The 16,682-nt window shown below is 39.5% G+C and overlaps 1 protein-coding gene across 12 annotated transcripts in view; it reads left to right on the forward strand.

Annotated features, from left to right (window-relative positions):
• The window catches only part of PPP2R5E (protein phosphatase 2 regulatory subunit B'epsilon), a 74,225-nt gene extending 68,541 nt beyond the window's left edge, over positions 1 to 5,684 (forward strand). For 6 of the 12 annotated variants that reach the window (XM_023927383.2, XM_023927385.2, XM_086894283.1 and 3 more), the window contains 2 exons: positions 1,592 to 1,693; positions 4,301 to 5,684. In XM_023927383.2, coding sequence (XP_023783151.2) covers positions 1,592 to 1,693; positions 4,301 to 4,400 — 202 coding nt within the window. In that variant the 3' untranslated portion in view covers positions 4,401 to 5,684. The remainder of the gene's footprint in view (positions 1 to 1,591; positions 1,694 to 4,300) is intronic. The other 6 variants (XM_023927384.2, XM_086894286.1, XM_086894287.1 and 3 more) reach the window with 1 other exon arrangement.
• The last annotated feature ends 10,998 nt before the right edge of the window (positions 5,685 to 16,682 follow it).

Genomic DNA, 16,682 nt, shown 5'->3' on the forward strand with positions numbered 1-16,682 from the left:
AAAAATAGGCCTTCTCACAAGTTGGAAAAAAGAAGTAATTAAATGTTACATTGTTACTGAAAGAAAAATGTTGATCATCAAGTGTTTCTCCTACGCAGTTTTTTTTATAAATGGGTTGGCGCTGAAGCCTGATTGTAAATTGTCTAGAAGAATATTATTTGGCATTAATAAAGCTTTGTGGCTGTATCATCAACTGATACCTCTGGGAGACTTTTGGTGTTGGCATTTTTTTAAACATCCATGAAACATACAGACAGTATATTCTTAGGTTGGGTTGTTTTTTCTAAATTTATTTAGGTACAGCTGTTCTCTATGACTATAATTGAGTAGTTACTTTATATTGATAATTAGGCAATTTTATTTTAAACTGAATAACCTAATAAAAAGCGTTTTCATGAAAGATTATATTACTTAGAGGACATATATCCTATATTTTAGTTGGGAAGTTTTTCTAAGTCAAGATGATTAGCATTTAGTAAACCCAGTATTTTTAATGAGCTGTGCTGTGCTCAGGTCCCAGATGCTTTGAGACCTTACTGTAAAATGTTTCATCTTTTCAAACATTGGTCTTTTTGTTCTTTACCTAGTCAAAATCTGAAGTTTGTGTGCTTCCATGACAAATCTAAGGCTGCTGGAAAGCCTCTATAACTTAACACTGGTCACAAAAGAATGCTTTCCATGGCACAGGACTCCAGCCTTTTATACCAGTCTCCAACCTTTTATATTATGCACTGGGATGCTTCTGGTAATGAGAATATTCCAGTATCCCAGTTCACAGAGTTTTCATACCCATAGAAATTTTGTTATGCAAGCCAGGTAAAGATAAATCTGAAATAAAGGAGATATTTAAAGATTTTTTTTTTTTATATTTATAAGAAAATATTTTGTGTAGGCAACAAAAATGAAATTTTATTTAAAGAGATGAGAGAGAGGGGGGTGCGTGGGAAATGGCACATAGTTTGTGTGCTGTAGGGATTAGCTCCAAAGGTTCCTGGCACTTGCTCTGTTGATTCACTGCCTCCTGGCTGAAGAGCAGCTTCTTAAGCAGCCCTGGGTCTGAATATGACAGCCAGAGTAGTGGATCAGGAACTGTGAAAGGGAAAATGAATATGAGCTGTATGAGCACAAGGAAATCACTCTTGAAATACAGCTTTGTATTTTGCATAGATGCACTGAATATTCAGCTTCATGGAAGAGTCATAAGGAAATATGAATCACTTTCATTCTGTGTTTGAATTCTATTCCTTCTGCCAGCACTGATGATTTGAATCTCTGAAGTTGCATTCAGAATTGCTCCACAGCATGAGAGAAGGGACTGTAGTTATATGTAATAGCTTTCTGTTGTTGCCTTTTACCCTAGAGTTTTGGCCTGCTCCATTTCAGTAGTCAGTAGGGACATGGAAGCTGATTCTCACCTTTAAGTATGTTAATCAAAAGTAGTTTCACTGAAATCGAAGAATTTACATAACCATACTTGCAGGAACAGAATTGGTCACAGAAAGGCTGGGAAGAGAAGACACTTTTTATTTCACGTTTGATTTCACCTGAAACTAATGGATTCCTTTCTTTCTTCTTTTTCCACGTTTCACAGGGCTATTGTGGCTTTAGTCTACAATGTGTTGAAGGCATTTATGGAAATGAACAGCACCATGTTTGACGAGCTGACAGCCACTTACAAGTCAGATCGTCAGCGGTAACTTTTTAAAGCTTTTTTTTGTCAGCTGTGCACATGGCCTGCAGTTTAGTTCTCCCCTTACACTCAGGGGCAATTGCATAATCTCAGACATAATACACACTGCACCATTTCTGCCTTTGCCTGCTCGTTAGGCTTCTCATTGCAGGATGTGAGATTGTGTGCAGGTTGTTCTTTAGCCTTTATTAAATACAGTATCCATTGCATTGCTTGGGAATCCACATTCCTCATGCAATTCATTTTTGACTCTGCATTCCAAAACACTTAAGTGTATCAAGATCTTCAATAATAAAAGGAAAACAAGGGTCTAAAGGTAAATTTGATTAAAGACCCTTTTTTTTTTTTAAATAAAGTTACACTGAGGTTTGGAAAGAGACATGAGGGAAACCTGTAAGATTTGATTTTCCAAACTGCAGTTTGTGGGCTGGATGTGATTTTAAAGCAAAGACACATCTCTCAGGCTTTTTATTTCTTATTCAGAGGTCCTGCTGTATCTGAGTCTTTCAGCATGCAGGATCCATTCAGTACACCACTTACAGAGGCATTAGTTCAACTCCAGTGGCTTCTTGTCTTTTCTCCTGTTTTCCCTAATCTTTATTTCTCCTTTACAATGCAGCATCTTTTCTCAAGAGTTTTATCTTACGCAAAGATTAGGTGAAAAAAATGAGGAAATTTCAGGAATTTTGAACAGTTTGCAACTTAATTTAAGTCATACCTTAGCTGTGACTCAGAGTTCTCCAAGCAATGCAAAGGGCACTGCATGTCAGCAGAGGTTTTTAGGGCAGTCCAACCTGAAAGTCTCTTGGCTGTTGTAGTTTTTTTGACTCGTGTGACTAGAGTTACACTGATCTTTCATTCCACTTTGTTTTATAGCCCGAAAAATCTGCACATAACAGGCTAGTTCATTAATATGGTATTTTACTTTTAGAGACTTGTTTAGAGCTGTATTTAAACTAAGAAGCCAGATATTCTTGATATGTATTGGTAAATAAGTGCCAATCTCCTAGTGCAGTTGAGACAAAACTGTGTAGTTCCTTAGCAAAGAATCTTAGGATTGATCATCTGATCCAGCTATTCACAGTGGCAGCTTGGTGACCTAAATCACTTGGTGTTGCATTTTGCCCCTTAAGATGAGAAATTTCTGTTCTGAACAGAATGCAGAGGTGTGTCCCATGTCTGGGAAATGGGGGAGGTTTAGTGGCTGAACTACACAAAAAATTTCTTCTGCACCTGCTGACATTGAATTTCTTACCAAGGCTGGTGCTAACCATTTCACCATTTTTATTTACTTCTTATGATTTTAAAATCTGAATGTATAAACAAGGGTATTTACCTTAACGTTTCCAGAAAATCTTTAGCATCTTAATAAAACCATTTTTCAAAAGGGTAGCTTTGATGCTACTTAAAGCTTGAGGAGAAATATATTCAATATTAATGGCTGGGATAGGTCAAATAGGTAAGTTGGATGAGGTGATCATCCTCTAGCAGACCTTTAGGTAAGCAGGCATGTATTTCCTAATGATTAGAAGATAAATATTGGTAAGTAGCCTGAAAATATAAGGCTATTTCACTTATTCTTGTATTTGATTTTAAATACTTCCCAGTAACAATAGGCTATTTTTTTTTTTTACCTTTTACTGTTCTTCAGGGATTTATCTGAAAGTTGTGTGTACTTTTTTATATGTTTAAAATCCTCTTGGGAAATCAAAATTCCAAACAAATGAGCCAGATGTTGGTATGTTGACTGAATCAAAGCGTATAGGAATGTTTCTAATCCCTTGAAATACTTCTCAAGACTTCTGTAATGTGACTGGCAGAGAATCTGTGTATCTGTCATTGTTAGATTTCCATTTCATCTAAACCTACAAGGTGATGTCATAGAACTTGAAAGCATTTTGTGCCTTGCAGTCTCGATGAGATTTATTCACAGTAAGCTGTGGCAGAGACAGGAAATTTAGAAAGCAAACAATGCAGGTAAAGTAAATGTTAGGTTTGCTGTTTAATTTTCTCAAATCAGCTACTAAAGTCTCTTGTTAAAGCAAATGCTACATAGCTCTTGCAGGAATTTTTGTGTGGAAGAAGAGTAACTCACTGAACAAAAGGCACATCTTGTAGGTTGAACTTTGCCTTGGTTGGTGCCTGAGCTGTAGGGAAGGCAGCAGTCATTGTAAGTAAAAATAGCGACTCTAAAAGAATCAGGGAGTGCTTTCTAGAAAGCCACTGTGATATATAAGATTATTTATATTGTAAATAAGCATAAAAGTGATTAAATAACTTAGTGAATAATGGAAATTTTTATAATCTTGACAGATTAGTTATGTAATAAAATTCCACTGAATTTTTAAATTCCTCATTGCAAATTAATGTCTGTGAACACTGTCACTTTGCTCAGCTTACATTTTCATACTGCTTTGTTTAGTTATATTTTATGTAGGTAACAAAAAAATAAAAAAAAAAATTAAAAAAAAAAGTCAAATATATGTTGGGAAGATTGCAGTTGTGTTCAAGAAAATTAGTGCAGCTAATTAATGTCAACTATATGTTTTTTAACATAAATATTATACAGTCTTCTCTCCTGATAACTCTTTGTTTTATTTCATCTGTCAGTGAGAAGAAGAAAGAGAAAGAGCGTGAAGAACTGTGGAAAAAACTGGAGGATTTGGAATTAAAGAGAGGTCTTAGACGTGATGGAATAATTCCAACTTAACAAAAAAACAAAACAGCATTATTAACCTGTGGAGTCACACATTTATGTAGTAGAAGATGGAGCAACAGTTTTCTGTATTGTGCAACTTTACAGTAGATTTCACATTTGTTTCATTATTACAACAGCACTGTATATACCTGTCTCTAAGTAAAGGAAAAAAATAAGGACTTTAATCCAAAGTTTGGACAACAGATGGACTTCTCAGAACTTTGCAAACATAATCATTGTTTTAACCCTTCTTTAAAACCAGTCTTCAAAGATCTGTTGATGAAAATTGCAATGTCAGATTCCATTGTCAGGACCTGTTCCTTATTTATCGTTAGCAGAGAGTATAATACAACTTTCAAATGTGAACAATCTTAAAATTTAGCTTGTCTTTCTGCTAAACTGTTACGTGTATTTATAGTAAAAGAGAAAAAAGACTGTCATTTCCTTATGAGTTTGTGTAACATCCTCCTTCTCTGGATAACTTTACTGTAATTTGACTTTCTTTTCCTTTTGCACATCTTCATAAGTTGAATGTCCATTCAGATCAGGGCCATGAAAAACATTGGTCCTGAATAAAAGTTTTGTTTACTGGTGTGAGCATTTTTTTAGTACCAGGCTGTCTCTGGTGCTTCCTTAATTTGAACATTAGGAATTAAAAAACATGTAGGTGATAAACATAGTAGGCAAGGGAGCTTTGGATTCGTGCACCTATTTATTGCAAATCCAAATTAGAGTCCACAATCCTCAGACAAAAAAAAAAAGGGCAGTGGTAACACCCTGGACTTCAATACCTAACCAGTATTAGTGATACTGCATTGGACACACGTACCAGAGTTGGTTTAGAAACACTAATTGCTAAATTATTACAGTATGTTCTTATTGGACCATTTAGAAAGAATAAAGACACGTGTTAAACAACACAAGTGTGAAATTGATCTCTAGTGGTCATGGTCTAATTGGAAACTGAGTTGAGATAGCAGTTTGGACAGTTTGGAGTTGTTGCCTTACTTTTTAATATGTATTTATAAAGTGTTCCAGCAAAAGAGGATGTAGCCTCTAAGAAACATACTCTAGTGTTTTTGTGGTTCTAGTACTATTACTCATCACAGTACCAGCCCTATGGTCTTAGCTGGAAAGGATTCTGGATAATACACTTCTGCATTCTCATCTGGATGCTCATTCCTAACTACTGTATTTGTTACCAAAAGTGGTTCTACAAATGCTACTGAAAAAAAATTCTGGAAATCCTAATGTTCTGAGTATTAATAATAAAGTTTAAAATGCTTTTATATCAAAGGTGCATTGTGACCAAATTGTTTAAAACAAAAGAGGAAAAAAAAAATAAAAAAACAAAGAAGAGGGCTGTATTATAAGTATACATTATTGGCTATCTGCTTTGTATTTGAAAGTGGAATCTTACATCTTTGGTAGGTAAAATGCTGATAAGACTTATGTACAGTATATATTTAGCTAATGCAGTTGCATTATTCTATACCGGAAGGTATGTGTTTCAGGATTTTTCTCCAGGATGCTTTTGAACTGTTATAGACATATGACAACAGTGAATTGATAATCCTAAACCATCAATCCAGCAGTATTTACAGTATAAAAATGAATTTGGTGTTCATGAGTCTTTGTGATAGTTGCAAACATGAATTATGACCTGTTGCCATTGATAGAAATACAGTATAAATACAAGCTTGTATATTTTTCTTCCTACCATTTAAATATACAGTAGAATTTGAAGTTCTCTTGTTTTCAGGCACCGAAAAAAGGTAAAAAAAGAATTCCCTCCTAGACTACTGACTGTTTCAGGATTATCAGGTCACAGTTTGTACTCCTGGGTCTGCACACACAAATGTTGTAAACTCAAGGTTTTGTAAGAACTTGACACTGTTAATTCTGGAAAAAAAAAAAGTAAAAAAGTGGAACTAGTCATACGCAACACCAAACACAACATGATTTTATGGGATTATTATGAGCTTCTTTTAAGAACATTGACTGGGACGCAATGTAAATTAGGCAGTTACTGTCATAGTTGAAACATTTTATTTTAAAGTGCTGAAGCAAAGGTGCAAGCTGAAATACTGAAGATTAAATAAATTTATAACAAATCATGTCCCTTAGCCCATTGATTTTGACAGTCTTTTATTTCTGTTACCAAAAAAACCCCACAAACCAACCAAACTTGCGAGTGTGATTTCTGTGTGAAATGATCATTTCACGGTGTGAAGGGGTGGACTCAAACTCATGCTCAAAGACTATGTTCCATTGTGAAAAACTGAGAAGGAACGGAGGAATACAGCTTCATGTTTTTCACCTGGTGGAGTAAAACACAACAATGTGAAATTAGAAAAAGCACCTTGTCCTGTACTTAGAGTTTAGGTGAGTGTTGTTTGTTCGTAACTGTTTTTGGTTTTTCCATGTCATTCTGCTATTGATCATACAAAACTGACGAGAACCTGGTGGGTTGCAATATTTTGTGGCCTCTACCGTGGGGAGTGTCTGACGTTTCTAGATGATTTATCACTTCTGAGAAGGAATGTTCCTTTAAGGAGAAGGAGATGATGTGCTGTTGTTATGAAGTCACTTGACTCTAAAGGCTGGGTGATGCACCTGAAGAAGCACCTGCTGCCAGGATCCCGCGTGTGCCGCGGTCCCAGCGCCATGCCCGGCCCCGCAGGGCTCCTGCTGGAGCTGCTGGAGGAGGAAGAGGAAGGCAGCCCGTGGGCCCAAGTGTGATCAGTGCATCATAAATTACGCTTTTGTTTTCTTCTTGAGTTCCACAAACCACCTTTGTTTGTGTCAGTGTTGTTCTTGACTGCTCGTCCGGCAGGCGTTGGGTGGTCCTGCGTGTCCGGGGCACATTGGTCTCAGGGGGAAGGGTTGAGCACTGTCTGCTCACAGGAAAGAGCTGCGAGGGCATTGGGTCGTGGGGATGTAACAGCTGTACCAGTAAAGTTCCTCTCATACACCCTGAATTGACCACACGTTGCTTTCTTCATCTTGCACGTCTCCCTTTCGTTGCTTTTGAATGTTTTTTGTCTCTCTTCCAAAGGTTGGAATGCTTTAATTTCAAGTATTCTAATGCCATCGGAGCGTTTGCTAGCAGGGTTACAGTAAATTTAATCTTGGTTTTGTTAGCATAAGTAAAAGGGTTTAATTTATTTTTTTATCTGTTCTCATATACGGAAAAATCGAGGGTATTGGAGCTAAGAATTGCTTAAATGCAGCAGCTGTACTTAGATTATATGTGTGTAAGTACAGCCCTAGGCTCTCTCACTTGATGGAAAAGAAAATATATTAGGAGCTCTAAAAAGCTCTTTATTGTTTTGTGAAGAATGGGAAAGATGAGGTTCTTCTCCCTCCAAGTAAAAGTGATGCAACTTCCTTTTAGTTCTGTCTTTGAAAACAAAGATGCTCTTTTCTCTTAGTTGTGTGGCACCACTATCCCAAAGCAGTTGCCCTTAAAGAAGACAAAGGTGATGATGCTCAAGGTTGAAGAATGTTTTTATTTACTTGTACATTTTTAAATTTGGCTCATGAGCTTCCCTTAGCAGCTCTGGAGTGAGCCATGAATTAGTTTTTCCTAGTTGGTATGTGCAGCAGATTTTATGTAGCCCAGATTTCCATTTTGAACTCTTTGGAACAGCCTCTTGAAACAGAATGGAACTACTTTTGGTTGGAAACTTTTATCCAAGTGTTGCTTCCCATCCACAGAAGCGTGCACTTTTTATCACGACCTCTCTGAGTAAGAGTTTTTGTTACTTGGATCACCTGCTGTAAATATGTTGTATTCATAACCTCATGGAGCCATGAGGAGTTTTCAAATATAAATAGTACCGATACATTTCTTGTTGGTGTCCTATTTTTGATTGTAGTATAGCGAATGACCTGTCATGCTTTTTGTTTCAAGGTTAGCATTAGATTCATAGATCTTAATATTTTAGCATTTCATTGTTTAAGCAGGAGAGGGCAGCAAAAGTTCATTTTTCCCCATAGGAATGCTCTGGTCCCATTACTGTTTTTAAACTTAGGTGCATCTAACTATCTGTGGGTAGGGGGGAAAAACGAATCTTTTTTATATATATTGAAAGGTGCATATGAAAATATATAGACTGGTCCAACCAGACTGTGAAAATGTCTTCTACTCTACATCCAAGTAATAATAAAAATATCTTCCACCTCTGGATAAAGTACAAGCAGGTCTTAAACTCTTGGATTCAAATGTCATTCTTTGGAAACAGTTTACTTTCTTAAAAATGGTATCAAACTCAAACTCAATGGTGCTCCCAGCTATAAATGTGTTATCTTCCTCTTTTGCACATGCTCAAGAGGCTCTGTACTGTGGGTGCATCTAAATAAAGAAGCAATGAAGTGTTTTCCAGGTGCTTGGCTTTTTTTTCCACCTCCTCCCATCTAAACTTCACGAGCCTTTTCAACAGTGAGCTTGCAGCAATCGGGTTCCCATCCGCATGTGTCAAATGTAAGGACCCTTGTCTGGAGAAAAAAACCCCAAAAAATGAAACAATGAGGTGGTAATTTAAGTTTCAGCCAGAATTACCATAGTAAACACTCGGTTTTCATAAAGTTAATTTTTTTCAGAGGTGCTGTGATGATGGTGAGTATCCTTGTACCTCACACAACCCCGCTGTGAGGGAGCTCAGGAGCGGTGGATGCAGGAGAGGCATTAAAGCCATGCCGTGTTCTTTGGGAGCCCTCTGAGCCTTGAACTTCGCAGCTGGTGAAAGAATTTGCTCCTTTGTGGCAGCATTCTGCTGTTTCAGTCCTTGTGCTGTTTGGAGGTGCAGGGAAGGGCTGGAGATGGTCACACACGTGGGGGAAACCCTCTGGAGAGAGCCATGGGTAGAGCCTGGAAAGGGGCACTGCAAGTGAATGGCTTTAGCTGCAGTGTGGGAGAGCTGCTTGCTAAAATAAAATGAGAAAATATTTATTAAACATCTGATTTTTAAATACCATGGTTTTTACATGTTATTCCCATAGTCTAATCCTTAATTCTTCCCATTTTTTTTTTTCCCAACTTTAATTTTAATCAGTTGGATCGTGCCTTTGTTAGAAGAGCTCATTATCACAAATCTCTTTAAATACTTGTAAGACAATATTCAGATCTCTTAACAACGTTTCTCTACTTTCTTATTGCAAGGCAAGTATTTTCTAAAGAAGGTAAAAAACATGCAGTAAGTTGGCCTCCAGGGTAGGATTTGTCTTCTTACTAGCAAGTTAGAAATCAACCATTACAGGATTTGATTTAAAAACTTAAATTACTTCCCTACTTTCAGTAATGATAATGGCTTTGCTAATTTTTCATCTTGGTCTTTCCTTCTCAGGAATGGTTTGGTTTCTCATACAGCAGCAGAATGTCTGGTTTGTCTTACATTAAGTTTGGACCTCAGATCAGAAGTGTGTAGCCTACAAAAGTCACTTTGTGTGCAGGTAAAGGCTGTTCCCAAGGCTGCATTAATTATTGCCTCAGTGTACTGTGAAGGAATAGCTTGGGAGATAAACTGGACACTGATACAGAGTCTCAAATTATGATCTGTGGTTTTAAAGATTAAACACTGGAGCTGGAGAAAATAGCCTGAACTTGTTAGTCAATACCTTGAAAGCAGTAACCCACTGAGCAGTGAGCACAGGCTCTTCTGGGAGTTTCCATGACATGAAAAATGGTCATGCAAAACTTTATCTTGCACTATTTTTATGTTTGTTTGGTTTTGTTTCCCCCCTGTCCATCTTGTCTGTTATCTCCACTTGGAGTCACTGAAGGTGTGAGAAGTCGGGGGTCACTTGGGAAGGATGGAAAGCTTGAGATGCATTTAAAGAAAAGTCTGATTTTCATACAGTGGTTCATACTTCAATACACACTTGAAAGTGTCTGGGAACTTAGCATTATCCCTGGATCCGGGAAGAGCTTCCAAAAGGAGAATGAAAAAAGACAATTCTATACACCAACTGAATCTTGTCCAAATTCTTGCTTTGCAAACTTTTCTTGTGTAAGAAGCCTCAGCACTTCCCTGACAGAGGATGCAGTGAGCCAGCAGTGAATATTCCTGGAGCCCCAGCTACAGCAGGAGCACAATGGGGCAGAATGGCTCTGGCAGCCAGGAAGAAAAGGCCTTGTGTTTGCACAAGGATTTGTGCAGCTCTCCAGCAGTAAAGGCAGAGGTTACCTGCAAACCTTCTGTGAACTGAACCAGCTCGAGTCAGGTTTGAACCTTGGGCACACGTGGTTCAGCTGTGTGAGCAAACTGAACAAATTATCAGTTTTTGGTTTTAGTTCTGCAAAGTGTACTGAGTGGGGTTACAGCTTATGCTCCTCTGCCATCCCAAAGGCTGTGCAGCAACTCCCCTGCTTTTTTAGATATTTGGCAATGTATATGATGTGTATGAGTGCAAAATCACTGTATATTTATTTAACTGTCTCCAGCCAACATGGGCATTTGCATTACATAATCTTCCATTTCAGGCATCTTGGAGCACCAGGCTCAAGTCTGCAGGTGCCAGATCTTGGATCAAACTGCAGCTTGGCAGAGGACACTCTTGATTTCTGGAGGAAGGAAATGTGGGATTCAGACAGTGGTAATTAGTTTGTTAGTCCACAGATTATTTCACAAGCACAAGGGGAGATTTTTGCTGTTTGCTCTCCATGACACTCATCAGACAATAATTGTCACGGCTGGTGGTTATGCACATTTCAAACATCAGTTCTGGCCAGACAAAAATGACTCAGGAATACAAAGAAAAGAATATTTCTCACTGTGGTGTGGTGCCCCCAGCCCCTCTTTCTCCTGTGCTGCATGAGGGTCTGCAAACACAACTGTAAGGACTTGTAATGGGCTGAATTTAAGTAAAATGTGCTGTTCTAGTTGAGATTGTCAGAAGGGGAGCTACAGACTGGGGGCATTTCAGCCTTTTCCAAGAAAATGCCTTTCCACGTGGTCAGATAAATACATGGAATTTTATTAGAGATCCTTCCACTATCCCAGATTGTTCCAAGCCCTGTCCAATCTGGTTTGAACACTCCCAGCGATGGGGCAGTCACAACTCCCCTGGGCAGCCTGTGCCAGGGCCTCACCACCCTCACAATAAAGAATTTCTTCCTCATATCCTGTCTAACCCTGCCCTCCATCAGTGTGAAGCCATTCCCCCTTGTCCTCTCACTACACACTGTTGTAAAAAGTCCTCTGATCAATATCTGCAAAGATCCAAAGCTCACAAGCTTCACAAACCTTTTGGATTCTTCTGCTAATACAGCTTAGACAGGCCAAGCATGTGCAACAGTTCATGCTTGCTTATAGTTTTTTTGTCTGAATTTGGGAGAGCAGAGGTGGCCACTTGTCCCATGGAATTTTAGTCCCTCAACTTTCAACTTTTTCAGCTTCTTTTTTTTCCCTGAAATGTTTTCCTTTAATCTGGTTTTCTTGCACTGGGTGTGTGTTCTGCAGTTCAAATACACTCTAGTAACAAAGATCCCCCTGGTTTACACCAAATGCTTCAGACTTGACCAAACCAAGAAGGGGCTCTGGCATTCAGGTGCAAGAGAACACTCTTCCAGTAGGAATCAGGTGTGCCCAGAATGTTCCCTTTATCTTATGATTTCAGTTGCTTGAAAAAGAGATTAACTGCATTAAACTGTAAAAAAAACCCACACACACACACAATTTTTCCTCTCTCCTTCCAGTAATAATTTTGATAATTTGTATTGCTGCTAAATCCGCCATTAAACTGCTTCTCACTTCCTATTCTAATTTGCCAACCCCCTCTAAAATAATTGACAATAATATGTATGCTGTATATAATTTCATGGGACAATATCCAATCCATTACTAGGATTTGAAATCTAATAATCAAATTTATATTCTTGAATTAATTGTCTAGGAAAACAGAATCTATAAATAAGACATTTAATGTCATAGTAGCCTTTTTTTTTTATTTAGGTGTCAATTAGGCACTGATGTAGCATATCCTGTTTTGATTGCACCATCACTGCAGCAGGGAGCATGGGCATGGAATCCAGGTCTTGCAGCAATAAATAAAACTTGATTTCTAATGCTTAAGTTGTTGCTTCAACATAAGCCTGGTTTCATGGGAATGCTGTTGGGCCAACCTTCATTTGTTGTGGCAGGGTAGTTCAAGGCAGAAATGGATTCAGTTTTGTATCCCAGGGCTTTATTGACCAGAAACAGAAAAATCAGATGAAAGGAAAGCATTTCTATCACAACATTCTTTTTCAGTAGCCAGGGTGGGCAAAGTAGAGGTAAGGCTTGGAGCAGTGATTTCAAGCTTTCTATGGAAACACCGGTAGTTAAACTTCTGTGACCTTCCTTCCACACTGGCTCCTCTCCTTCTGTGCTGCCTGACTTGGCAGCAGATGAACTCCTTAAAATACATCTTTAAAATGTATTTTCCTTTACTGTAACCTTGAATTGTTTTCCATGTGTTCACATTCTCTCATTCCCATCCATTATCCCCATCAGGGTCATGCTAATACATTTTCCAAGTAGTGTCTCACTTTCTGGAGGTGTCTCTCTCCAGAGTGAGGAGGAGGAGGAGGAGGATGAGGGTGATGATGATGATGATGATGATGATGATGATGATGATGATGATTCTTTTCCCTGAGGGGAGAGGGCTGTGGGGTAACCCTCACCCACTCTCCGTTGGATCTCCAGCCCTTAGGTTTTCCATCCCACCACACACTTCCCTGAATTCTTCACTTCCCAAAGAATCAGATGCCTGGAGGGGTGGATATGCAGAAAAAAGGTTTGTGTTAGTCCAGAATAGAGTTTGTCCCTCTGCAGAAGGGGATTTTGTTTAAATCTCAAAGATAAATCAGATGTTTTTCTATCCAAGGGTAAGGTTTTTTGGGTTTTTTTTTAAAGAATATTGTATTAATTTTACCATGACTGAACTGATATGAGCTTGAATGGTGGAGATCTTGCCTTTTCCAAGCACAGAAACATGATGAGGCAGATTAAGCACAGCTCTTCTGTAAACTGCAGGACTTAATTCTCTTCCTGACAGAGTCAGTGATGGAAGTCCTGTTGCTGTCACCAAAAGTAAAATAAAGATCTGTGAGGAGACTGGACAAATCTGCTGTGTCTATGTGGGAAAGTGGTCAGCACTAGCAGGGGTGATGTGGACTCATTTCCTCTTCCTGCAGTAAATCGATCCTGTTAATATCATCCACTCTTGTGTGTACATTGTCTGCCTGACCTCTAGAAAGCTTTTATGGATATGAGCTTCAGAGGGAATGTGTGATCCCAGTTTGCTTCCTGCCTATTTTACAATGACACCCATCAGCTCCAGAGAAAAACTGAATAAATCTGTGCTGCATTAGTTGCAATCTGTGCCTGAGCATTCAGGTAAACACTTCAGCACACGCCGTGAACCCCAGCCCTGGGATGTTAAACGAGGCAGTTTGTCTGAGGCTGTCTAGACACAATGTCTGCCTACAAAGGAATTTGGTTATGAACAGGGCAGCATTGTTCAAAAGATGTTATTCTGCTACTGGGGAAATGGAAAGGATTTTTTTTTCTTTCAGAAGCAGGGAACTGCCCTTTCCTGGTGCAGTTGTCATTTCATGACCAGTGTTACTAAACTCTGAGGCTCTCCATTGTTATGCAAAACATGCTGTCTCAAGTAAAAACATGCTCACCTATTCTTTGACATGAGAAAAAAACCCTGGAAAGTAAACAGTATAACTTCACTTGCTTTGTTTAGAGAATATCAAATGCACCCAGGAGAGTAAATGCAGCACTGCAGGACTACAGTAGATGTCCTGTGATGCTGAGAAGCAAGGTGTGTACCAGCTGTTTTGGCACCCTCTAATGGAAGTGGACCAGCACTTTGCAGTCTGTGGAAAAAAGGACCTCGCATGGAGTGTGCTGGTCTGCCCCAGACCTGAGAGGAGAGGGGACACTGGGGAAAATTGTGGGCTTGGAATGAAGTTCTAAAGCTGGAGGTGCTACAGTGAGGTGAAAAGACCAGTCAAAATCTGTTCAAACATTTATCTGCCTTGAAAGATGATCAGATGTTTAAGGAACTAAGGAGACAAGGCATTTTTGAACATGTCTCATGTGTCTTATGTCCAAGAAAACACTTAACTCCCTATTGCCCACTCAGTCAGGACAGGGTTGTCTCAGCCATGTCAGTCAAAAGCTGACTTTGGGTCTCTTGCTCTGACTGCCTGGGGCTGCTGGTCAACAGTGGCTGAAAACAAACCAGGTGTGCCCAGGTGACCAGAAAGGCCAGTGGAACCTGGATTGTGTCAGCAATAGTGTGGCAGCAGGAGCAGGGCAGTGATTGTCCCCCTGTGCTGGGCACTGGTGAGGCCACACCTCAGATCCTGCGCTCAGTGTTGGGCCCCTCACTGCAAGAAGGACATGGAGGGGTTGGAGCAGGTCCAGAGAAGGGCAGCAGAGGTGGGGAAGGCTCTGGAACACAAGTCCTGTGAGGAGCAGGTGAGGGAGCTGGGAGGGCTCAGCCTGGAGAAAGGAGGGGAGACCTTCTCAGTCTCTACAGCTCCCTGAAGGGAAGCTGCAGCCAGGTGGGGGTCAGTCTGTTTTCCCAAGTAACAAGGAATAGGACAAGAGAAACCACCTCAACTTGTGCAGGAGGACATTTAGATTGAGCATTAATAAAAATTTTCTCACCAAAAGGGTGGTCAAGCACTGGCAGAGGCTGCTTGGGGAAATAAAATCATCATTTTGCATTTGCAGACATGGCACTTGGGAACATGTTTAGTGGTGGGCATGGCAGTGGTGGATTACAGTTGGACTCAATGATCTTAAAAGTATTTTCCAGCCTTAATGATTCCATGGTTTTACCTGTCCATGTATGTGACTATCTTAGGCTGACCTCTGTGTGGGGTTTAGAGAGGTTGTTGTCCTTCTCTTCAGTGCTGCAGAGGGTAACAGAAGGAGTGGGGAGCTGTATTTAGTATTTAGTGCTTCCACCAATTTCCTATTTGCATGTGCCAATCAGGTTTGGCAGAGGAGAGATTCTGAATAAGACCATGGATGAAATGCCTCGAGCCTTTTAACAAAATGTATGAAAATTCAGTGTCCAATGGCTGAGGTGATAAAACCCCCTTGACAGTGATGACAAGAAGACCACGCTTAAAGCAGAGTTCCTTGGACTATGGTTTGAAGTTCCCACTTTCCTGTGACATGGAGAATCCTTTTCATTCCAGAGTTCCCCTAGGGTCAGGCAAAATCTGTGTTGCTCAGCCTTGCAGCCACTGTTCCTTAGGTATTAACTGGAAGGTTTCGAAAACCTTTGCCTAGACACGGTCCTGTGCATGCACTCAAACAACTTAAACAGGGGAAGAGAGCAGATTAGCCAGTTTTAATCTATCTGTCAATACCCTGGCTCCTAGGATTGAAAAAATAATGTGATTTCTCAGTTGAAAAAGGCTGTGATGTCCAGAAGCTGTCACTGGTACCAGTCTCTTCAGAGACACATTATAGTTCCACCAGTGCTCTCTGTGCTGTGCAGGAAATGTCACCCAAAGCAGGAAAATCAGTAAATGTTGGGCTGTGGCTGTGGAGTTTGTTCTGTGTCTTCTTGGCACCCTGTGGCCAGTCTCTGTGAGGAGGGTTTTCTAAAGAAAGGACAGACCAGCAGTTTCCCCCTTTCAGTGTCAGGGGAGATTTGGCCACTGCTAACCCTGGTAAATTTAACCTACAGTGCTTGTTGCTCTTGGGTGGTGCTTTATAGTGCCCAGAAACTGGACCCTGCAGGACAACTGATCCCTGATGCTAATTAAAGAGGCAAACCTTAAATTTAATTTTCTAGCCTTATATTTTGAGTCAAACCCAGCATTTTATTATCTTTCCAGCTTAATCTGTAAGTCATTTGTAATGCATTTTCCTTATAAAGCAACATCTGCATATTTTATTCTTTACATGTCCAAGAAGTTCAGAGTCTTTTAGTACTTGGAGTGGAGTGGGAATCCCTGGGGTACAGTTTGGCAAACATACCTTATAGTCATTTCACTGCAGGGTTAAAACCTAAATGGATGATCAAGGATTTAAGCAGCTGAATTCAAACATCTATTTGCCACATGCCAGCTGCAAGCAAAGCAAGAAATTATTATTTCAGTTGTGATTTACATAATTGACCTTTGAACTTCAGAGGATATAGCTGACATTGTCAGAGTCAAATATTGTATGAAGCTCTGTGAAACATGAAACTTGTCTTGTTAGACTGTCCAATCTTTATAAATTAATGTCTGGTTTGAAAGTGTCTTTAAATGACTAAAGAGTTTTGTTTTTA

This window comes from Cyanistes caeruleus, chromosome 6 (assembly GCF_971803275.1).
Source record: "Cyanistes caeruleus chromosome 6, bCyaCae1.hap1.1, whole genome shotgun sequence".
NCBI classification, from domain to species: Eukaryota; Metazoa; Chordata; class Aves; order Passeriformes; family Paridae; genus Cyanistes; species Cyanistes caeruleus.